Source organism: Vulpes vulpes, chromosome 3 (genome assembly GCF_048418805.1).
Source record: "Vulpes vulpes isolate BD-2025 chromosome 3, VulVul3, whole genome shotgun sequence".
NCBI lineage: Eukaryota > Metazoa > Chordata > Mammalia > Carnivora > Canidae > Vulpes > Vulpes vulpes.
The window spans coordinates 91527128-91550207 of NC_132782.1; the positions used below are offsets into that span (position 1 = coordinate 91527128).

A 23080-nucleotide genomic window follows, 5' to 3' on the forward strand; every position below is an offset into this window, starting at 1 on the left:
TGATGTGGCATGTGCTTTTATGTAGGTAGAAAAAAAAGTGCACAGAATAGTGAGGGAGCAGGGAGCAGCTCTGTCCGGGCGGTCCTCTGGTTAGTCAGAGTGCAAGGGCCCTCCTCGGGCCAGGGCTCCCCAAGGGTGGGAATAAAGTGAAGACCTCAGGCAGGGGTGCTCCACAGCGGAGGAGCCACGCAGGAGGCCTTGAAATCGGCCAGACCTTTTCTGAATTTGGCCATGGAGAATTTAAGAGTACCTTAGGGGTGGGTCTCTCCAGTGGCTGAGGCCTCACCGGGTGGGCTGAGGAGAAACCCCCAAGCTCCAGGAGCAAGGCCTTGGGGTGTCTGGGGGAAGGGCGGGGTCCCTGGGGCCTTGGTCTCCCGCAGGGGCCAGCCCCGCAGGCGCTCAGCCGAAGAGCTTGACAAAGCAGGGCTGGCAGTAGGGCTTGCCCGCGCGCTCCTGGAAGGAGCCCTTGGTGAGCGGGCGCAGGCAAAAAGTGCAGGTGAAGTGGTCCGGGTGGAAGCGGCGGCCCAGGGCGGACACGCAACGGCCGGTCACCGGGAGGCCACACGTGGCGCACAACGACCCGCGCCGCGCGTGGAAATGGTTCTCGCACAGCGGGCGGCCCTCGTGCTCGAAGAAGCTGCCTCCCGAGAAGGGCGCGAAGCATTCCTGCGGAAGGGCGGACTAGCTTCAGCAGGAGCGCGCTAACCCAACGTGGGAACCCCACTGCCCCGCAGCCGCCGCCCCCCCCCCCCCGCCCACGTGAGCACCTGACCCGAATGCCTGAGTATCCCCCCACCTCCAGGCTCCTAGCCGGGCTGCCGGTCCTCCCGGTTCCCCTGCCCCCCACCACGCGCTCCCGCAGCAGCGCACCCTGCACACGAAGCAATCTGGGTGCCAGAGCGCGCTGAGTGCCGAGATGTAGTTGTCCAGGATGGGGCCTTGGCAGCCCTGGCAGCGCGGGGCAAAGAGCTGCAGGAAGTCCCGGCGGCAGTAGGGGCGGCCCTCGCGCTCGTGGAAACCTAGGGGCCGGCAGAGCCAAGGAAAGAGATGCGGGCTGCACCCTGGACTCGCAAGATCCGAGCCTGGGGGCCAGAGGCGGGGCCCTCAGAGCCTGGGGGCCAGAGGCAGGGCCGTCAGAGCGTCAGAGCAAGCGCGGGGTGGAGCAGGAGGGATGGGTAGAGGGAAGTGGCCCAGTGGGAGGGGATAGGACTGCGCCAGGTGTGGGAGAGCTGGGGCCAGAAGACGTGGGAGGTTGTAATGGGCTGGACCATAGTGATAGAGGCGGGACGTTGAGCAGATGGGTATCTTTCAAGGCTGGAGCCACGTTCTCACCCTCATCTCCGAAGGGCTCCCCACAACTGACGCAGCAGAAGTGCTCCGGGTGCCAGTGGGTGCCCAAGGCAGTAACCATCTTCTGCAGGAAATGAATGAGGACACTCAGTGTGGCCCTCCATCCCTTCTTCCCTCCCTCCCCCATCCTGAACCTCCGCATGCTGGTTTAAGTGGGAGTTTGAAGCACTAGAGACCTAACAAGGAACTTGGAAGTCAGAGTGGGCAGGGTCTAGGACATGGGTAGGCGGGAGCTGTGGGAGCTGTGGGAGCTGTGGGAGCTGTGGGAGGAGAAGGGCTCACGTGTCGGATGGGTTGATTGCAGAGGCCGCATCGTGGGGAGAAGCGTTCAAAGTAGCATTCAGGGCAGAAGGGAGCTCCATCCTTCTCAAAGAAGCTGCTGCCTCCCAGGGCCATGGAACAGCCACCGCAAATGAAATGTTCCGGGTGCCAAGCACGGCCCAGCGCGGTCACCACCTGCAGGTTGGGGACAAGGCCTGGGTCAGAGTGGTCCTCAGGTTGCCATGTGCCCAGTGGGCTAAGACCTACATGGCACATTTCAAGTCTTTTTTCCTTTTTACCATTTGACTCCCTTCACTCCTTTCTCCCCATCCACCCTGAGAAGTCAGGATTAAGAACCTGATGTTCAAGTCCATCTGTAAGTGACAGAGATTTAAACCAGGTCCTCCAGCACAGTGCCTAGGGCCCCCAGTAATTTTAGGAGCCCATGAAAATGTAATTACTTTTAAAACCAGAAGAAAAAATGAGCCAGAAGAAAATGCTTTAATGTATAATATTAATATATTGGGCAGCCCGGGTGGCTCAGCAGTTTAGCGTTGCCTGGGGCGTGATCCTGGAGACCCGGGATCGAGTCCCACGTCAGGCTCCCTGCACGGGGCCTGCTTCTCCCTCTGCCTCTGTCTCTGCCTCTGTCTCTTTCTATGTCTTTCATGAATAAATAAATAAATTAAATATTTAATATATATATTATATATATATTCATCTTCACACACAGTCATAAACCACAGTTTTAACTTTTTTTCTAACAGAGGAAGGGACCCATGAAGGTGAAAGAGCCTAGGGTCCACACAAGTCATAATGCCACCCCGCCTTACTAAGATTGGAAATTTGGGGCAGGAAGCAGGGCACTAAATACAGCAAGAGGATCTAGGTCAACTGCTGGGCACAGCTGTCATCAATAACATCTACTCAGTCAATAAGCCAAGAAGCAGAGCTCGCAGACCAACCAGATACTGGTAGAGGAGAAACAGTCTTTGTTGGTGCCTGAGAGATGGTAGGTGGCACCAATAAGACATTTGTGAAGACTGAGATGGAGATTTGTAAAGGAGCTAATACTGTGCCCGCACACAGTAGAACCACAATAAATGGTAACTGGGTGGGAATTCTCATCTGCCACTTACATGCTACAGGATTCAGAGCTTTAGTCTTCTCATCTGTAAAATATGAACAATGGTAATACCCACTTCCTAGATCATTTATTAAAAGGGAACAGTGCAAAGTCTGGCTCCCAGTACGGATGGGTCCATGGGTCTCTACGCCCTACTCACAGGGCTCCACTTACTTGCCCAGCAATAGGCTTACTGCAGGAGCCACAGAGCCCCTTGGTCTGGGTGGGAACACCACGGCGGCTGAGATCAGACTGCAGCAGCCCCAGCATGGTGTCTAGGCTGCCCTTGCTAGCTGGCCCTGGTGAGGATGGGGAGCCCTCATTCACAGAGCTTGGCACTGGTGGCTGGGTTGATCCAGAGGCTGGAAGCTGCAACAAGGAGGATATGAGAGTTGAGTCAGCAAGGCAGCAGGTGTGGAAGGTCCTAAAAAGGGTCAGGGAGCCATAAATCCACACTGGCCACACCCCACCTGATTCACGTGGTTTTGGACACGGAAGTCAGACAGCGAAGCCATCAATCTATCCAACTCCAAGGTGGCAGAGGTTGCTGAAGTCTTTGGGAGCACAGGGGATGGGCTGGGAGGGCTGCGAAGAACATAATTTGTGTCAGCTCAGAGCCCTCCAGAGTAGTGAATGCTATCCTCCAGTAACTCAGGGACCCGTCACATCTCTCCCAGCTCTGCCAACTATGTCAAACTCACAGGCTCGGCCTTTTCTGGTCCTCAGATGGGTCCTCCTTCTGTTCCCCTGCAGTCTCCTTGCTAGATGGGAACTGAGACATTATTTCATCTGCAGAGAGGAAAGAAGGGCACTGGACATGGGACCAGAGCCTACCCCCACCCTGTTAAGGCTTGTGTCTCTTTAGCTGCTACTCTGGGAGGCGGAGACTGCTCAGTGTCTGCCCTTCCCTGCCCTGTCCCCAGCCCATCAAGGCCTATCTCTGTGACCTGGTACCTGTGATGTTGAACTGGGTAGCATTAAGCTCCTGAAGCAACCGGTCTAACTCGCAGAGCCCTGTGCCCAAGACACCGCTGGAAGAAGAGAATGGAGGGGCTGCGGGGGCCGCAGGCTTTGGGGACCGAGGCTTGCATACCGTACTGGAAAACAGGGTGGGAGTCTGGGGTCAGGGGTGGGGAATCCAAGGCTCCTTACCTGAGTCGCAAGTGGCGTCCCCATCCTGTAGGTCCCAGGCCCCTCACCTGTACAGATGGTCCTTGTCCCCAGAGGCTCCTGCAGACTCCCCAGACCCTGTCTACAGAGAGAAGGACACATGTGTGGTGGGATGTACTGTGCCCGCCCTCAAGCCCAGATTCCCCTAGCCCTGGCCAAGCTCGGCCCTAGTCTTGCCCTAGTCTCTAGTATTTGATCTCACCTGCGGCTGGTGGCCGTAGGGCAGGGGAGCTGCAACAGACTCCGGGGATCGGTCTTTTGGAGCCCCTGACCTTGGCATGTGTGAGGTGGTGGTCTCCAGGTCAGAGAGCAGGGCATCTGCATGGGAGAGGCCATCAGGGTGAGAATTTGAGAGGTTAAAGTTAGAGCAGAGACAGGGCCTTCAGAGATCAGAGATAGGGTTCCGAACGGGCAGTAGCTGAGGAGGACAGAAGGCAGTGTTAAGAGCAGAGGTCAAGGGATCCCTGGGTGGTGCAGCGGTTTGGCGCCTGCCTTTGGCCCAGGGCGCGATCCTGGAGACCCGGATTCGAGTCCCACATCGGGCTCCCGGTGCATGGAGCCTGCTTCTCCCTCTGCCTATGTCTCTGCCTCTTTCTCTCTCTGTGACTATCATAAATAAATAAAAAAATTAAAAAAAAAAAAAGATCAGAGGTCAAGAATCGGATGGAAACATAGGCCACCCCGAGGCTGAGAAGGAGAAGCGCGGCAAGGAATATTTATGACCCAAACACCCCGAATCGCTCATCTTGGGAGTCGCACACAAAAGCTGCCTGATTCTTCTATTCTCCACATCTTCCCCGATGCGGTCAAAATTGACTCTTGACTCAAGCCAAATTTGGCTTCACCCCAAATTGCTCAATTGGCCGCACGCCTGGCACCCAACTTTCTGATTGGGTGCTCCCTCAGCCCACTAATTCCTGCCCCCTCCCGGACCTAAACAGGCCGGCCCAGCCCTGGCGGTTCTCTAGGCGCTGGGTCCCACCCTGCGCTCCTCACTGGTGGGTCAGCCGGGACGTGCGTTCCCATTGGCTTATTTTCCACAGCCCGGTTACCCCAGCCGAGCAGCACCCCCTATCGCAGGGTGCACGAACCCCCTCTCTCGCATGGAGAGCACAGCCTTCCCTCCGTTTCCAACAGGCCAGGAGGAGGAGATGCCTGGGTCCTCCTTCCTCCACCAAGACACCCCCACCCCCACCTCCCATCCCCAGATCTAGATCCTTTAAACCCTTTCCTTCCCAGAACCTGCAAGTGCCTGCCCCTTTACTCATCTCTGAGAACCGTAGTGGACCCCTTACGGTCTCTCTGGAGTCTTGGCACTCATCTAGTCTCTTTCTGCCCCCAAAGACCTGAGCCCCACCTACTACCATCCTTAGGGGCACTTAACTCTTTTCTTCCCCAAACCCTGAGAAGGGCCTCTTTTCCCCTCTAGAATTTGATGTCGTGGTCTCCCTTCCTGTCTGCTCGCCCAGCGCCCGGACCCCAGACCCCTTTAACCCCTCCCGCCCGGAGCCCCGGAGCCCCGGAGCCCAGGTGCCCACTGGTGGGCGCTGCACCTCGCCGCCGGCCTGTCAGCAGCTAGGGGTGGAGGAGCCGAGCAAGGGGGAAAGGGAGGGAGCGGCCGGTCCGGGAAAAGCAGGAAGGGAGAGGCAGGAAGGGGGACGTGGAGTCGGAAAGGAGGCGCGGGCAGAGGCCAGAACCAAGAAGACAGGAGGCGGGGATGGGGAGATGCGGGGAGTGCGAGGGGTCTCCAGCGCGAGGGAGCGGGTCCCGACGGCGGCGAGGAGCGAGGGACAAGGGGACCCGAGCCCCACTCACCCAGGTCCTCCATGGCGGGGCGCGGGCGCACCGCGCGGGGCGAGCAGGGCGGGGGCTGTGTCCGGTGGGGGCGGGGGGCGGGGGACGTCCGGGAGTTGGAGGCCCGGCCGTGACCATGTAAGGAAGCCGGGACCCGCTGGGATGGGGCTGGGGGGGCGGGGGTGCAAAGAACGGGAGAACTCGGGATGGGGGCGTGTAAGGGAGGGAGGGCCGCGGCCCACCCAGGCCCAGCCCGCCCGTCCGCGCCGAGGCAGCCACACCCCAGCCTTGGCCTCCGCTGCAGGGAGCCCCGGGGCGGCCGGGGCGGCCGGAGCCGAAGTCCGAGAAGTGCCTCTCCCAGACCGGCTCGGGACCCTCTGCTCAATGAGACCCTTAGCCACAGGCCAACGCCCCCAAGCAGACACCTCCCAAAGCTAGCACCCTGAGTCCCATACAGAAGTCCTGTCCACTCAGGCCATTCCTGAGAGATTAGCTCCAGACAGAATTTTGGGTTGAGGGCAGGAGTGATGGCTCTAAGGATCAGACGACAGGTTCAGAGACCTTCCTTTAGAGACCCTGACCATGACATGAACAGAGATCCCCAAAGATCCACACGCCAGACACAAATCTCTCAGAAACAGAGACAGACAGACAGACAGACAGACAGACACAACGAGCGCTGCCACCCTCTAAGCCAGGACCTTCTCTTCGAGGGCTGGAAACAGACATACAGACACAGGTAAACTGAACCCAGGCCCAGAGCCCATACAGACTCCAGAAAAACACTCACAGGCAGCCAGACCACAGCCAGCCCTCACGACAAAGCCCTTCCCCAACACCGAGGCAGCCCAGACAAGCCAAAAGAGCCCTTTCCCCAGATCCTGGCGAACACAGACAAAAAAGACACCGACTCCGGTCACAGAGGAACAAGAGGCCTTCCCTGGACTGGGACCCTGAGAAATCAAAATGAAATAACACTTAGAAAGGACTATGGACAGACAGGACGGTGGTGCAGCCACTGGTCTCAACCCAGCAGCAGCTTATAACGACCTGGGAAGCTTTTAAAAATACTGATGCCCAGGGCATCCTCCCCTCAGCCCAACTCAGTAAGAAAGTGCCTAGGTATTAGTATTTTTAAAAAGCTCTCTGAGTGGTTCTAACGCAGAGCCAGAGAACAAGGAACGGGGCAAACACTCACAGAGGTACAGAGATAACAAGTGTCAGCCTTAGCCGACAGGCAGGCGCAGTCCAGCCACACTCCGTCAGGAGGTCACCTGAGCAGCTAGTGATCTGGGATCCAAGTGCTAGAGAGACCCTGCCTCGAGACACCACATTACAACATAAGCTCTTCCTTAACCTGAATGTAGTCTGGGGCCCTGGCTATCTCTTAGTAAAACTAAGACGGGTCCTCGGGGACTCCAGGAACACAGTGGGTCTAATAGCAGAGGACACTTGACCCAAGAGATGAAAACAGACCCAGAGACCAAAGGCCCAAGGTGGGTGAAAGACACTCAGGAAACAGTAATGCCAAGGCCTTGGACATACATCCCCGTGCTCATTGCATTCCCTTGGCCCAGCCCCTTCATCCCTGACTAATCTGTGTGTCCAGCTGGGTAGCTGTCTGAGCAATGAAGTTGCAGGAGCTGGAAACAGGTTTTCTCCAGTACCCTACTCTAGCCCAGGACTCCAGAAATTTACTTATTAAACTCCTATATGCCAGGGTGGCCCGTATTGAGATACAGCAACCTGAATAAGACCTAGTTGATTGGTGGGGTGAGGGGACCACAGGAAAGCAAGCAGACACCACACCATACGGTATCCAATTCCAAAGTTTTTAATCTCAACTCTGGAAGGCTGGGCCAGGCCAGGTGCCTGGGGCCCCGGGCTGTTCTCCATCTCTGGGTCCACACTCAAGCTGTGGGCCTTGGCTTCTCACTCCTGCGTCTTCAGACCATCATCCTGCGGTACAGTTCCATCCTCTCGTCGGTCCCTGATGGTGATGTCTGCTCAGCTTCCTCTCCTGCTGCTCCGAGGGAGTCCTCCTTCATAGCCAACTCATCCCTGGATCCCCTCCCCGGAGATATCAGCAGTCTAAGCTACAGCCCTTGCCCCCCAATTCAACTCCCATCACCACAGCAAGTAAAGCCTCCATCAGGGGCCCGGTCTCCTCGCCAGCTGCCTCCACAAGCCCCATTAAGGCCAAGGCCCGCTTCCGCGGGCACTGCCCCGGCCCCAGGGTCCAGCGGGCACAATGGGCAACCAGCCGGGGCCGACCCAGGCGGAATACCTCACCCACAGACTCTGGGCCACCGTGGGGTCCCAGGTGAATATGGCCCACAGCCTCTTCCAGCTCCTCCTCCAGCCCAGGCAGCAAGAAACGGCCAGCAGCCTCCAGTGCTTCCTCAGCCTCTGAACCCAGCAGCGGCTGACCCAGTGGGGGAATGGGCCCCAGGGCAGCCCCACAGCCCCGGCAACCATGCAGGTGATGCAGGATAGGCCAGGCTGCGCTGGGTGACAGGCCTCGAAGCGGCACCAGGTTCATCTGGGCTTCAGCAAAGCTGCCAGCTAGCAGGGCCCGGAAGAAAGGTGAGGCAGTAGCTGAGGCAGCTCGCTGGGCAGGGAGCCGTAGGCCTGAGTCCAGCAGGAAGTGCAGGTCAGGGGCTGGGATGGGGGCTGGACCCAGCAGAGGTTCATAGAGGCAAGGGGAGGGAGCATCTAGGTCCAAGGGCATTGGAGGTGGAAGGGCTGGGATCACAGTGGGAGACACTAGGCCTTGGAGGCAGGAAAGGGAGTCCGCAGCAAAGAAGAGGAAGAGTGGATGTGGAGCTGGCCGAGTTAGTGCCGAGAGGAGGAGTCGGAGGCCGCCCTGGTCCAGAAGTAGCCGGCGCCACAGAGAGGGTTTCCTTTGGGAAGAAAGGGACTCTTTCAGAAGGTGAAATGAGTGGCACTGCTCCCGACCCCTGTGAGGCACCCACATCCCCCCTCACCGGCAGATGAAGGGCAGGGTCAATGCACAGGCCACACGGTCCTCAGGGCTTCCAGAGAGCAGCAGGTGGGTGAGGGCACCCACTCCAAAGGGTGATTCAGCCTGCACGGTCAGGTTCTGCAGCAACATCTCACCTGCAGAGGTGGGCAGAGCAGGTCAGGTTGGGAGCTGGTGTCCCAGCTGTGGGTCCTTGAAAGGAAGGAGGCTAAAACCCCAGGGCATGCAAGAGGGGATGACTACAGGCCCAGAGGGAAAAGGCCTAAATGCTAGGAACTGGAGGTCAAGGATAAGAAAAAAGTGTGATGGTCAGGGAGTACGTCCAGCTTGGCCCATAGTCAGAGCACAGAAGACAAGGCAGTCCCTGGCCATGTTGGAAGTGCTTGGGGGCACCTGGGAGCATATGGGGCCTGAGCTGGGGCTTTCCAAGTCAGTGTGCCCAACGAGAAGCCAGTCAGGACAATGTGAGATTGGGTAAAGAAGAGCAGACTGGGTAAAGAAATATAGACAGACACGATTCTAAGTCGCTGGAGCCAAGCCTGGTTTGGGGGTACCTAGGCCCCAAGACTTGGACAGAGGATGGAGCAGAACTTTGCATGGTGGGAGTCCCTCACCTCTTCCCACGTGGTGACTGAAGTTGGATAGTGGGCTAGAGGCAGTGAGGGCCATGAGCAGCAAGGTGAGGGTCTCAGTCCAGAACTAGAGGGGGATGGGGGCTCTTATGGGAGACGCACCCAGCTCCCGGTGCTGGCGTCGAGCTGGTCGGGCACGCAGCGTGGGCCAATCATCTGGGGCAACGCCTAACACAAGCCAGGCACGCAGCAGTGCAGCACCGTAGCTGCGCACGAAGGCCTCAAGACAGGCAGGGTTGCAGGTAAGGCGCGCCAGGATGCGTAGTGCCCGTGGGCTCGGTGGGCCCGGTGAGCCTGTCACATAGGCCAGCAGGCCACACAGGGCTGGGCCAGTAACCAGTGCCCCACTTGGGTCAGGAGCCTGCGAAAATCGTGACAATAGCAGCAGCGCTGGTCCCTCACGGCCCCAAGGCTCCTCAGAGGTGGCAGCAGGGCTGCGGCCAGGTGTGCGCAGTGTGCGAGGCGACCGCAGTGGCATTGGACCCAGGGTGGGGCTGGTTGGCTCAGCTGGCTCTGGTGGTGGTGGTGGAGGCAGGGGACATCGCTCAGGGGACCAGTCCGGAGAGATGTCTCCTGGGCCTGCGGCATAGCCCTCAGAGATCAGCCATGACCTGCAGAGGGGAGAAAGGAGACACTGAACCCGGAGCCAACGTAAAGGAGCAGTGCCACAGAGCTGTCCTGCAAAAGGAGGTGACTGAAGCAGAGGGAGGAGGTATGGCCAAGCGGAGGTAGGAGAGAAAGAGAAATGGAGGAAAAAACCCAACTCGTTCAGCAATTACTGATGCCTATCATGTGCCAAGCCCAGGATTAGGTACTAGGCACAAACAATGAACAAAACTAAAGTCTCCGTCCTCCTAGAATTTATGTTCAAATGAAGGGCAAACAGGCAACAAAATTTTTAAAAAGGCCCAGTGAATCTGTCTGGTCCCCAAGTTCAGAGGTGCTGGCGTAGAGCCAAGGCCAAACGCAGACCAAGGAAGAAAGGACATGTGCTTAACGGTGACTAGAAAGTGGTCATGTCCAGGGAGAACAAGGAGTCAGGAATCAGTCAACAAGAGTCCTGCTTTAAAAAAAAAAAAAAGAAACACTAAGAGTCCTGTTGAGACAGGGTAGGGGATGAGGGTAGGGTAGTGGAGAGAGCCAGCCATCAGGTGGGAACTCACCTTAGGCTTCGGAAGCTTCCAGCCTGTGCCCGCTCAGGGGTCCGCTCCTCAGGAAAGTCCCAGGAAGCAGCTTCTCTTCCCTCTTCTTCCTCATCACCAGCATCCCCACACAGCTGCCCAGCCAAGAGAGGTACGAGTCCCAGAGCCTGGAGCCGGCCCAGGGCTCCAGTGTCATAGAGGAAGCCCACCAGCGCAGCCACAACGCGAGGGTGCCAGGCACTGGCACGAGGGTCCCGTAGCAGACCCATCAACAGCTCCAAACCACCTGCGTCCCGCAGCCGGGCCCGGTTGATGGCCTCCCTGCACAGCAGGCACACAGCCCGCACCAGGGGCTGCTGGGAGGCTGGGCCAGCCCCATTGGGCCCTCTGCGCCGCCGGAGCTCACCCAGTAGTACCTCTACCCCACCAGCATTGCCCAGTGCAGGCCGTACAAGGCCTTGGGCACACAGGTTGGCGAGGATCAGGATAGTTGCCTCTCGTACTGCCTTTTTGGGGTGGGAGGCCAAACTGACCAGTGGTCCTAGTCCCCCACCGAGACTTAGCTGCTCAGCACAGGCCCGGGAGCAGCCTCGACTCAGCTCCAAGAGGGCACGGACTAGGGCCAAGGTCAGCGCAGGGTCTGGGGCAGCGGCCAGAAGCTCAGCCAGAGGGCGCACTGCTCCCTGCTGCGCCAGGGCCAGGCGGTGCTGGGGTGAGTCCGCCAGGTTGCGAAGGGCACGCACCACACTCTGCAGACACTGTGAGTCCTGGCAGGCTGTCAGGCTCTCAACAAGCAAGGGAACAGCACCTGGAGAAGAGGAGGACAAAGAGTGAGCAAGGAGGTACCCGAGCCCCTCTCCCACCCAAGCACTGGCTAAGTCCATGCTCAGAGCCTCCTCACCAGCAGAATGGATGTCCCCACAGCTCTCAGGTTCCATGGCCAAGTTCCCTAGAGCACGGGCTGTTCGGTTCTGGATGCTATCAGTCTTCACACACTGAAGAATAGTCACTGCAAGAGAATTTGGCCTCTTGAGGGTCCTACCCCCTTCTTGTCTCTCTCATTAATGACTTCAAGAATGTGGTCTGAAAGGGTCAGCGAAGGCCTCCAGAAGAGGTTAACACATAATGGGTCTGAAAGGTTAAGCAGGCAGGTATTTGTTAAGAAAGATGGTGGATGGGGGTGTCGCAGGGCATTTCAGGTCCAGAAGCAGCCTTTGCAAAGGCCCAGAAGTGAGATCCAATGTCTGAGCTATGATCTCATGGAGGGCCTCGAATGCCAGGCCAAGGGATCCGGCAGGACTTGAATATGAGGACAATGGGAACCACGCAGGGTTTTAAGAATAGGAGTGCTGTGATACAATGTGGTAGCCATAGGGAGAATGGATTATAGGGAAAAAGAATAAGGCTGGGCGGGGGTGGGGGGGGGGGGGGATGTTGGCCAGCAAGGAGGCTGGCCCAATTGTTAAGGTGAGAAAGGACAGTGGCTTAAACCAAGTCAGGTACCAGCACAGACCAACACGCGGGCACCCGTTCCTGGACACATGACGAAACAAGTAATAAACGGCGACGGATTCAGGAGATATTTAAAATATAGAACAGTAACTGAATGATGAGGGTCATATGCTAATAGCAAAACCCGTTATTAAGGACTTATTAACATGCCTCGTGTCAAACACGTTACGGTCCAGGCGCACCTTATCAACAGGTTTAAAATATGCTAAAGTCTCCTTTTATCCAAAATAAGACTTTGTCAAAACTGGCATACTTACTTTCCTAACTGGTGGGCCGTGTGTAAACTGTATCCCAACTTTGCCACTAGGAGGCGCCAAGAATAGAAAAAAAGCTTGTTTTCTTTTGCTAGGATTTGTTATTGTGCTAGTTTTTGACAACCCAGAGGACCCAGTCTATGCTTAGAATGTCTGCGTTCGGGACGCCTGGGTGGCTCAGTGGTTGAGCGCCTGCCTTCGGCTCGGGGCATGATCCTGGAGTCCCGGGATCGAGTCCCACATCGGGCTCCCTGCGTGGAGCCTGCTTCTCCCTCTGTCTGTGTCTCTGCCTCTCTCTCATGAATAAATAAAATCTTAAAAAAAAAAAAAAGAATATCTGCGTTCTATAGTTGCATCTCATTTTATCCCTACTTCAATTTTGCGAGGTCGCTATTATTATTATTATTCCATCTTACAATGAGGGATCCTAGCTTTGGAGGGTCTGGCTCGGTGCGGAGAACGACCACACCTTCTGACCCGAGTTCATCAGAGGGTATAGGGGCCACTCCGAGGTGGAAGAGTACGAATCACCCAGAAGCCATCAGACAACCCTGTGGCCTCCCCCAGCCCAGATTCGAGGGAACAGCCAGTGCGCAGGGAACGGCTGTGATTAGCTGATCTGGTCAGGCCCGGGGGTAATCTACCAGGGAGGCTCGAGAGGCAGAGGCGCTGCGCCGCCAAAGCACCCACACAAAGAACCCCAGGCCCCGCCCACGCCCGGAGAGGGGACTGGAGCGCCGAACCCTTCTAGGAAAAGAGGGCGGAGCACTTACCCAAAGGGAGAATGCCTCCGAGTCTGCGCACTTCAGCCCGGCACGCCCCTTCCGTGCAGCAGTTGGCTAGGATGCTCAGCGCCAAGTCCAGGGTCTTGCGCAGGCGCGCTGGCGGCGAGGGCGACGACGAGGACGCCGCGGAGGGGGCAGGGCCCGGCGAGGGGGCGGGGCCAGCAGAAGCCGCTGACTCGACGGACGAGGGGGCGGAGCCGGGGCCAGCCTGGGACGGGGCGGGGCCCGCTGCAGCCGCTCGCCGTAGCAGCGCGAGAAGGGGGCGGAGCCCGCCGCGCGCCCGGAAGCGCTCGATTCCCCCTGCTGCCTTGACGTGGCGCGTGCGGAGGGCTAAGAGCGCACGGCCCAAGGGTGTCTCGTTGGTAGCTGTGTCCTTTCCCCCACCTAGACCCTCCCCGGCCGCCGCCGCGAGCTGCGCGAGGCAGAACGAGAGCGAGTCCGTGAGGGTCGGTTTCGCAGCCGCCATCTTGGCTCAGGCCTAAGGCTCCGCCCCCCTCCTCGCCGCTCCTCCAAGGGAACGGAACTGGAAGAGAGGGGCGGGGCCGGGCACCTCCTCTCTGACGCTCTTTTAGCAGCGCCGCCGCAGTGATTTTGCAAGTTGGAAGTTGTAGTTCTCGGTCCCGGTGCTCTGGACAGTCGCAGGACGCACGTAGACAGAAGTGGTTATCTAATCCCCGTGCGAACCCCAGCGGCGCGTTCGGTGCATGCTGGGATATGTAGTCTGCGCCTTGCTTAGCACGCCGGGCTTAGGACCGAGGGGAAGCTCTCAGGGGGCTCGCAGTGGGCTGGTCCCTTTGGAGAACCCAGACATCCGACCTTGGAGTCTCAGTACCGTGCTGCTCCAGGTGCCGCGGCCACTCCGCCCCCACCCCCTCCACCCCGCGTGTCCACGACAGCGATCACCTTTTCCTTCCAGCTCGCTTCGCCGCCCCACAGCGATGGCCCGGGCGCCGAATTCCGCGCTGACGGATTCAGGATCGTGAGCCAGGCCCAGAAGTGTCAAATCCCTGACAGCGGCCGCAGATGCGGAGCTCTTGCTCAGTCAGGTGAATGAGAGGGTTAAACCTACCGAGACCGTTCGCTGCCGCTTCCTAGAGCGGCACGGGCTGGTGGACATTTCCGTTTCCGGTGCTGGCTCTGGGTCCGGAGTGTCTCCCGTCCTGGCTCCGCTTGTGAGCTGAGCGGCTGCTGTTTAGGAGACGGTTGTTGTTGTTGTTGCTGCTGTTGTTTTCACTGCAATGCAGTCCACGTGGCCAGAAGTGGCAAAGGAGAACTCGGACGGCGCGGAGCGGCAGGGGAAGCGGACATCCCGGGGAGCCCCGAGGTCCGCCCATCCCAGCGGGCCCTCCCTGGAGGCGACTGCCGGCCTCCTGGGAAATGCTGCTGGGTCTGAAATACCGATGTAGGTCAGGCTGTGGCCCAGGGAAGAAGCCTCTGGCAGGACCGTCTTGCAGTCCCCAAAGCCTTCGAGTGCCGGGAGTGTGGACTGACGGCATCCTGCCGCCCTGACCTCCTTCACCACCAAATCAGCCGCGCAGGTGACAATCAGTCCCTGTTGTTCCGGGTGTGGCAGAAGCTTCCAGCGTGGCTCACAGCTAGTTAAGCGCCACCATGTACACACGGATGAGAAACCATACCCCTGCCCTGGCCTGAGTGTGGCGGCTGCTTCAGCCTCAGTTCCAACTTGTGCAACACCCTGGTTTCCCACTCAAGCCTCCAGTTTCACAGGCTCCCAGAGTGCAGGGAGGCTTCGGGCCGCGGCTCCAACCTGATTAAACACCAGCAGAAGCCCTATAGCTGCTGAGTGTGGTAAGACTTTCAGTGTTCACTCCATTCTAATCCAGCACCAGCAGGCACACAGGGGCGAGAAGCCCTACCGCTGGAGGGACTGTGTGGCAAGAGCTTCAGCCTTAGCTCCAATCTGTTGCAGAACCAGCGCTCACACAGGGATGTGAAGCCCTTACTGCTGTGCCCAATCTGGTGACAGCTTTGGGTGCAGCTTTTATCTGTTCAAGCACCAGCATTCACACACTGGGGAGAAGCCCTATAATTACTGTAAATTTGTCAAGAACTTCAACAGCTCGTACAGCCTGGCACCAGCATATGCATAGCGAAGAACAACCCCAAACATGGCCATGGCTTTAGTGAGCATACCCAATTCATTGAGCACCAGTGTATCCACTTGGGCGGACAACCCTATGCCCATTCAGAATGTGACAAAACCTTCTACCACAGCTCCAAGCTCCTTACACACCAGTGCATGCCCACAGGTGAGATACCCTGTAAGTGTCCCAGTTGCCCACAGGCGAGATACCCTGTAAGTGTCCCAGTTGCAGCAAGAGTTTTGTAGACAGTTTAGATCTGCTGCAGCACCAACATACTCACACAGGCCAGAAGCCTTAACATTTGCCCTGAGTGTGGCAAGAGCTTCAGGCAGAGTGCCCACCTGCTCATCTACCAGGTGGCCCACAGTGGTAAGAAGCCCTGTGTCTCCCTACAGTGTGTGGCAAGGTATTTGCCAGCAGCTCCAACCTAGGCCAGCACCAACAGATGTTCCAGGGTGGCAGCCCCTGCCAATATCCCTAGCTTCAGTTTCAGCCCAAACTTCAGTTCTGACTTTGGTCCAGTCCTCAAGAAACCTGAGCATCTCTAAGCAATTGCTTAATCTCTTTTCTGCTCCTCTAGGGCTGTTGATTGGTGGACTGAATCAGGGAAACCCTGGCTGGAAGAATTAGGACAGTAGAGCCTTCAAAGAGCCTTCCCCAAAAAGAAGGCTTAAGTATGTTTTTTGAGGACCCAGAGACAGAATGTCAGCTGGAGGGAGAGTTTTTGGATGGTAGGAGCTATCTGGCCCAGCTGATTCCAGATGTAGGGACACCTTTGGCAGCTGCCAATCAGATCCCTTCATGGGCCTAAGGAATGATGGGATTAATCATTTCAAGAGCAACAATTGCCTCCCCCAGAGGCATGGGACCAGATGTCAGGCACCCCTGTGAAAGAGAACCGTCTATAGGAGTGTAAGCTAGGGCTGGTAGGGCCCACAACCAAAGGACCAGGAGACCTGTCTGATAAGTTCATGCTTTGTGACATTTCTAGGCAGGGGCAAAAGGCCCAGGGTTCATCATGTGCAGGTTCCTCAGAATACTTTGTCAGATTTCTCAACAGGAAAAGTGGTGAAGATTCACTTGTGTATCTCATAAAGTTCACATTGAGGACTTAAGGCTCTTTTGCCTGAACATTGGAAAGAGCTGCCTAAATAAATGCACTTCTATTGGTAAAACTTATAGAAGCCAGAGGAAAGCTTCCCAAAACACTATATAATCTGTGCCCAGAGCAGAGTCCAAGCTATGAGGGGTTTCTCTTTCCTTTCCATAGCTGTCTGTGTTCCTGGGAGAGGCACAGTCTTTTTGAGGTTGGAGGAGGTTTAATGCCCACCCCTGTGGGGCCGTCCCTCCACCATTAGCCCCATGCCTATAGCACCCTATCTCCAAATTTTGCCTTCTTTTATCAGACTTGCATCTAGAATTAGGCAGAATAGGAGTAAAGGAAAGAAATGTGAAGCAACCCCTCTCTCAGCCTCTAGCAGAATGTCCAGGTCTATCTCTTCCTAGCTATATGACCTTAGGTCTGCCTCTTCTGATCTTCAGTTTCTCTATTTGTAATACAGGAATAATGATGGCTACCTCACAACATTGTGTTGAGGATTCCATGGGATCATGTACATGATACGCCTGAGTCAAAGGGATGACTCTAAACCTCAGTTCTCCTATCTCCTTCAAGTCTAGAGCCTTGTCATTGGTGGTATCAGTCAAGAAGCATCATGCCAGCTTGTGTTCTAGCTCCTCCATAGAGGACTCACTTATTTCACTAGCATAATACCCTCTTGTTCCATCCATGTTTTGGCAAATGGCAAGATTTAATTCTTTTTGATGGCTAAGTAATATCTCTCTCTCTCTGTGTGTACCACATCTTTTTTATCCATTCATCTATCAGTGAACATTTGAGTTCTATCCATATTTTGGCTATTGTAGATACTGCTGCTATAAACATTAGGGTGCATGTGCCCCTTGGCATCACTATGTTTATATCCTTTGGATAAATACCCAGTAGTGCAACTGCTGGGTCATAGGGTAGTTCTATTTTCAATTTTTTGAGGAACCTCCATACTGTTCTCTAAAGTGGCTGAACCAGTTTGCATTCCCACCCACAATGTAAGAGAGCTCCCCTTTCTCTGTATTCTCACCAACATCTGTTGCAGAGACATAGGCAGAGGGAGAAGCAAGCTCCCTGTGGGGAGCCTGATGCAGAACTCAATCCCAGGACCCCAGGATCATGACCTGAGCCAAAGACAGACGCTCAACCACTGAGCCACCCAGGTGCCCCTGGTTTTCTTTTTCAACATTACTTTGGCTATTTAGGGTCTTACCTGGTTCTATACAAATTTTAGAATTGTTTGTTCTAGCTCCATGAAAAATGCTGGTGCTAATTTGATAGGGATTGAATTGAATGTGTAGATTGCTCTGGGAAGTATAGACACTTTAACAATATTTGTTCTTTCAATCTATGAGCATGGAACATTTTTCTTTGTGTCTTCCACAATTTCTTTCCACAATTCTTTCATAAGTGTTCTATAGTTTCCAGTGTACAGAACTTTTATCTCTTTGGTTATTCCTAGGTATCTTATGGTTTTTGGTCCATTTTTGTAACCTAATTTTGGAAGTGACATCCCATCATTTCTGCCACATTCTACTTGCTAAAAGGGAGTCACTAAATCCAGTCTACATTGAAGGGGAGAGAACTATATAAAGGCGTGACTACTAGGAGGTGGGAATCATTGAGGCCACCCTGAAAGTTGTCTACCATACTCCTAGTTGAACTGTCATTGACCACACTCATGCCTTGTAAAATGTTTCTGTCTGTCACATGTAAACCCCTCTCGCAATCTCATCCTAATTTCAGGGTGGGGCAACCTAGGATGGCGGTAGAATTTTTCTGGGAAACCCCAAATGAATTATGAGGAAGGCCTTGGCAAGGGTGAGGACATGGAGGTGTAGAAGAAATCAGAAAGAGATGAGGGCAGAGCACAGAGAACTGCTTCCAGCACCTGCCTTCTCACATCTATTGGCACTGCTTCTCTGAACCAGCTGGTGCTCACATTTTCCAAGTAGTTGGGCACAAGTCCTAGATTCTCACATAAAAGCACATATGAAAATTATCCGCAACCTGGAGATTTTGAGCTTTGTCAGCACCCTGGGAAGATTTTCTGGGGGCAGGGGGAGTAAGAATATAACTATTTCTTCTCCTACAGATAATTTTTCTATTGCTTCAATATTTCCCCTGCAAAAATAAAAACAAAACAATCCTGAAGCTTGGAATTGGATCACTTGGCCCTTTCACTTCGTATCTACTCCCAGTTCAAAATGCTTGCATCTCTTAGTGGCCAGCATCCTCTTGGATCTGAATTAGATCAAAACATTCAATCTTTGTAAAGTCAGAAGCTCTTTGGACACCAAGAAGTTTCCTGAAGATTTCTCTTCCAGCCTATCCATGCCAGCCTCTTTGTGCCATTCTTTTTTTTTTTTTTTCCTTTATTCCATTCTTTACTCACTCCCCCAATCACTTCCTCTCTCTGGGCTTCAGTTTCATCATCTGCAAAATGAGAAGATAGGATAAAATTGTCTTCAAGTCCCCTGCAATGAGTTAATGATTCTACTATGTGTAGGGTGCATGCTGTGAGCAAGGGTTCATACTTGGCTTTTGATACATTTGATACCCAGAACCTATTCTTACCTCCTAATGAGCCTGTCTGGACTAAAAATTACATTTCTTAGATTTCTTTGCACATTAGGTTCTTCCACTTAGATGTCCATGCATGAGATTTAGAAGGTAGAAGTGAAACAGGAGCCACTTTCTTACTGCAATTGGCCATTTTCTGATGACTAGTAAGGTAGAGAAGACATGGAGGTCTTCTGTAGTAGTACTACAGTATCCAAACTCCAGCCTTTTGGTTGTTAAAAGGCAGGTTAGAGGCAATGAAGCAGCCTCCTAATTCCTGATTTGCAACTATGTGACCTTAGTTACAGATGTGTAGTTTTTGAACTTAGTAGTTCCAAGTGCAGCCTCCTGATTCCTCATTTTCCTGGTTGTAACAGAAGCTCCTCTAGTGAGTCAATTTGGTAGTGTTAACAGAACCAGTCTTCTCAGTCTAGCTTAGCCAACAAGTTTGTAATCAACTAGTTCATAGCTCAAAATACCTATGGTAGAATTGCCCTAATACTGTCACGTATAAGGTATGCTAACTTATTTAAATTTCAGTGGACTTGGGCAGCTCGGGTGGCTCAGTGGTTTAGCGCTGCCTTCAGTCCAGGGTATGATCCTGGAGACCTGGGATCGAGTCCCACTTCGGGCTCCTGGCATGGAGCCTGCCTCTCCCTCTGCCTGTGTCTCTGCCTGTCTCTCTCTCTCTCTCTCTCTCTCTCTCTCTCTCTCATAAGTAAATAAAATCTTTAAAAAAAATTTCAGTGGATTCACCTGTACAATGGGAAAGATAATGCCTACTGTGAATAGTGAGATAATGTATATAAAGTATCCAGCACATGTAGGGTCTCAGTGATGATATCTCTCACCATTATTGTAATTTGTAATTCTAGGGAATATAAAGAGTCTATTGTAATTATTGTAATTCTAGGGAATATAAAGAGTTAAAAGATGAAATACAAACTGACCCTTCCCTCTAGAGGTGAAAACTCACTAGAGAGGTAAGAATTTGGCATGAAATAATAAAGGCAATGAATGATGAGGGACAAAAGAGTAGGACAGAATGTCAGGGCTTTAGAGGAATTCAAAAGAAGGAACTACCTCAACTGCCTCCCAATGGCCACTCTATTGATCTTTTCCCATGTGTTAGACATTCCTTACAACCTCCTCACACAATGGGTACAATTGTCCTCCTTTCACAGGTTAAGAAACTAAGACTCAGATAGAAAGGGAAGGTGACTCACTCAGGGTCACCTGCCTAGAAAATGTTAAAGCTGGGATTTCAACCAGGCTCATTTGCCTCCAGCAGTGGATTGAATGGTGACACCCCCATTCCCAAAATATGTCCATGTTTTAATTCCTGGAATTTGTGAATGTTGCCTTATTTGAAAAAAGGGTCTTTGCATATATAATTAAATTAATAATATTAAGATGAAATCATCCTGGATTACCCAGTGGGTCCTATATTTAATGGTAATTACCCTTAAAAAATAAAGAAGAGATGACACTCAGAGAAGGACATGTGACGACAGAGGCAGAAATGGGAATGATGTGGCCACAAACTGACGAAGCCAATGAATAGCACAGCTACCAGATCACAGAAAAGCTAAGGAAGGATCCTCACCCACAGGCTCCAGAGGGAGTACAGCCCTGCCAATACCTTGATTTCAGATTTCAAACCTTCAGAACTGCAAGAGAATAAATTTCTCTTGTTTTAAACCACCCACCATATAGTAATACCCAATAGATAGTGATATATGCAGCCCTAGGAAACTAATATACCTTTCAAAGCCGAGTTTCCTGCTAAGCTAAGACCTCCTTGGTTCTCGCATCTTCCCTGTTTTCTTTTTAAGATTTTATTTATTTATTCATGAGAGACAGAGAGGCAGAGACACTGGTAGAGGGAGAAGCAGGCTCCATGCAGGGAGCCCAACGTAGGACTCGATCCTGGGACCCCAGGGTCACACCCTGAGCTGAAGGCAGACGCTCAACTGCTGAGCCACCCAGGTGTCCCTCCTGCCTTCCCTGTTACGCCCCTCAGCTCTACCTTCAATCACCTCCGTGGAGGATGAAGAGACAGAATAAGGAGCGGGATAGAAGCACTGCCTTCCAGCAAGTCTGACATCTTTTCTTTTCTGAAAAGGGAGAGATTGTGTAGGCAGTGGTGAGAGACCGTTATTGTCAACATTTCACAAAGCCAAACAGAAGTCATACTTCTCCTTCTACATACCCAATAAGTGTGGTTTGGCCTGAAGTAACCACCGTCACCCCACTGACTTAACTCTTACTAAAAGCAAAGAAACTTAGCCAGGCTACTCCCTCAACTGGCCAAAGGTTCTCCTCCCTGGAGAAGCAGGCATCACAGAATCACAGGATTTCAGAGATATAAGGAGCCTCGAGTTTTGGGAAGTTTCACACATTAGTGACTACTATTACTATGGCTATTGTATTGGTAATCAAGATGCTGGCCAGTTTGGTTCCTGATGAAATCTCTCTTCCTGGCTTGAGAGAGAGAGAGAGAGAGAGAGACAAAAGGGAAGAGAAGAGAAGAGAAGAGAAGAGAAGAGAAGAGAAGAGAAGAGAAGAGAAGAGAAGAGAAGAGAAAGAAGAAGAAAAGAGAAGAGGAGAGGAAGAAGAAGAAGAAGAAGAAGAAGAAGAAGAAGAAGAAGAAGAAGAAGAAGAAGAAGAAGGAGAGAAGAAGAAGAAGAGAAGAAGAAGAAGAGAAGAAGAAGAAGAAGAAGAAGAAGAAGAAGAAGAAGAAGAAGAAGAAGAAGAGGAGGAGGAGGAGGAGGGAGGAGGAGGAGAAAAGGGGAGGAGGAGGAAGAGGGAGGGGGAGAAGGAGAAGGTGAGGAGGATGGGAGAAAGGGGAAAGAGAAAAGGGGGAGGAAAGGAAGAGAGGGAAATGTGGAGAAAGGGAGAGAGAGAGAGGGAGAGATGAAGAAATGAAGAGAAAGCGAGCTCTGGTGTCTCTCTTTGTGTAAGGACACCAGACCTGTCAGATTAAGGTCCCACCCTTATGACATTATTTAGCCTTTATCACTCCCTTGCCATCCCCATCTCCAAATATAGTCACATTAGGAATTAAAATTTTGACATATAAGTTTTTTGGGGAAATATCCATAAGACCTCCTATCATTCCAGCCTTAGGCAACCACTAATATATTTCCTATCTCTATAGATGACCTATTCTGAACATTTCATATAAATGGACTCATATAGTGTGTGGGCCTTTATGACTGGCTTCTTTCACTTACCATAATGGTTTCAAGATCCATCCAAGTCATAGGCTGTATCAGTACTTTGTTACTTTTTATTGGGAATTTTTAAAAAGATTTTATTTATTTATTCATGATAGACAGAGCGAGGCAGAGACACAAGCAGAGGGAGAAGCAGGCTCCATGCTGGGAGCCCGATGCGGGATTTGATCCCGGGACTCCAGGATCATACCCTGGGCCAAAGGCAGGCGCCAAACCGCTGAGCCACCCAGGGATCTCGGTTATTGGGAATTTTTATTCCATTTTATGGATATATCACATTTTCTTTACCCATTCATCAGTTGCTGGCCATTTGGGTTGTTTCCACTTTGGGACTATTATAAATAATGCTTCTATGAACACCCATGGACAAGACTTGAGGGAATATTCTTTTATTTTTCTTGGATGTATATTTAGGAGTGACATTACTGGATCATTTCACTCTATGTTCAACCATTTGAAGACTTGCCAAACTGTTTTCTAAGGCAGATGTGTCATTTTACATTCCCACCAGCATTGCGTGGGGGTTACAATCTTTCCATATCCTTGCAATATTTGTTAATTATTTGTCTTTTAAATTATGGCTATCCTAATGGGTATAAAGTGGTACCCCACTGTGGTTTTTTTTAAAGATTTTATTTATTTTTTTAAAGCTTTTTTTTTAAAGATTTTATTCATTTATTCATGAGAGACACAGAGAGAGAGAGCGAGAGGCAGAGACACAAGCAGAGGGAGAAGCAGGCCCCATGCAGGGAGCCCGATGCGGGACTCGATCCCGGGACTCCAGGATCAGGCCCTAGGCCGAAGGCAGGCACTAAACCACTGAGCCACCCAGGGATCCCCTAAGATTTTATTTATTCATGAGGGACAGAGAGAGAGAGAGAAAGGCAGAGACACAGGCAGAGGGAGAAGCAGGCTCCATGCAGGGAGTCCAACATGGGACTCGATCCTGGGACTGCAGGATCACACCCTGGGCCGAAGGCAGGCGCTAAACTGCTGAGCCACCTAGGGATCCCCCCATTGTGGTTTTGATTTGCATTTCCCTCATGGCTACTGATGT

The 23080-nt window shown here is 53.1% G+C and overlaps 2 protein-coding genes across 8 annotated transcripts; both read right to left on the reverse strand.

The window, feature by feature from the left end:
• On the reverse strand, positions 1-6007 carry TGFB1I1 (transforming growth factor beta 1 induced transcript 1). Of its 5 annotated transcripts, none has more exons than XM_072753420.1 (11): positions 5723-6007; positions 4145-4225; positions 3937-3970; positions 3692-3834; positions 3439-3526; positions 3208-3322; positions 2912-3106; positions 1633-1806; positions 1333-1414; positions 871-1019; positions 1-666 (listed from the first exon to the last, which is right to left on the reverse strand). In XM_072753420.1, exons 1-11 carry the CDS (start codon positions 5733-5735, stop codon positions 400-402), a joined length of 1341 nt encoding a protein of 446 aa, XP_072609521.1. In that variant the 5' UTR covers positions 5736-6007; the 3' UTR covers positions 1-399. The 5 variants fall into 5 exon arrangements, with proteins under 5 accessions (XP_072609521.1, XP_025867027.1, XP_072609519.1 ...); XM_026011242.2 differs by having other exon boundaries at positions 3937-3989; positions 4110-4225; XM_072753418.1 differs by lacking the exon at positions 5723-6007 and adding an exon at positions 5461-5491 and having other exon boundaries at positions 3937-3989; positions 4110-4225.
• Positions 6008-7519: 1512 nt separating this feature from the next.
• Positions 7520-14391, reverse strand: ARMC5 (armadillo repeat containing 5). Of its 3 annotated transcripts, XM_072753417.1 has the most exons (7): positions 13913-14112; positions 12998-13801; positions 11360-11467; positions 10480-11266; positions 9419-9927; positions 8689-8821; positions 7520-8604 (listed from the first exon to the last, which is right to left on the reverse strand). In XM_072753417.1, the coding sequence occupies exons 2-7, from the start codon at positions 13473-13475 to the stop codon at positions 7785-7787; spliced, it is 2835 nt and encodes a 944-aa protein (XP_072609518.1). In that variant the 5' UTR covers positions 13476-13801; positions 13913-14112; the 3' UTR covers positions 7520-7784. The 3 variants fall into 3 exon arrangements, with proteins under 3 accessions (XP_072609518.1, XP_025867022.1, XP_025867023.1); XM_026011237.2 differs by having other exon boundaries at positions 12998-14391; XM_026011238.2 differs by lacking the exon at positions 13913-14112 and having other exon boundaries at positions 12228-12999.
• Positions 14392-23080: the final 8689 nt, after the last annotated feature.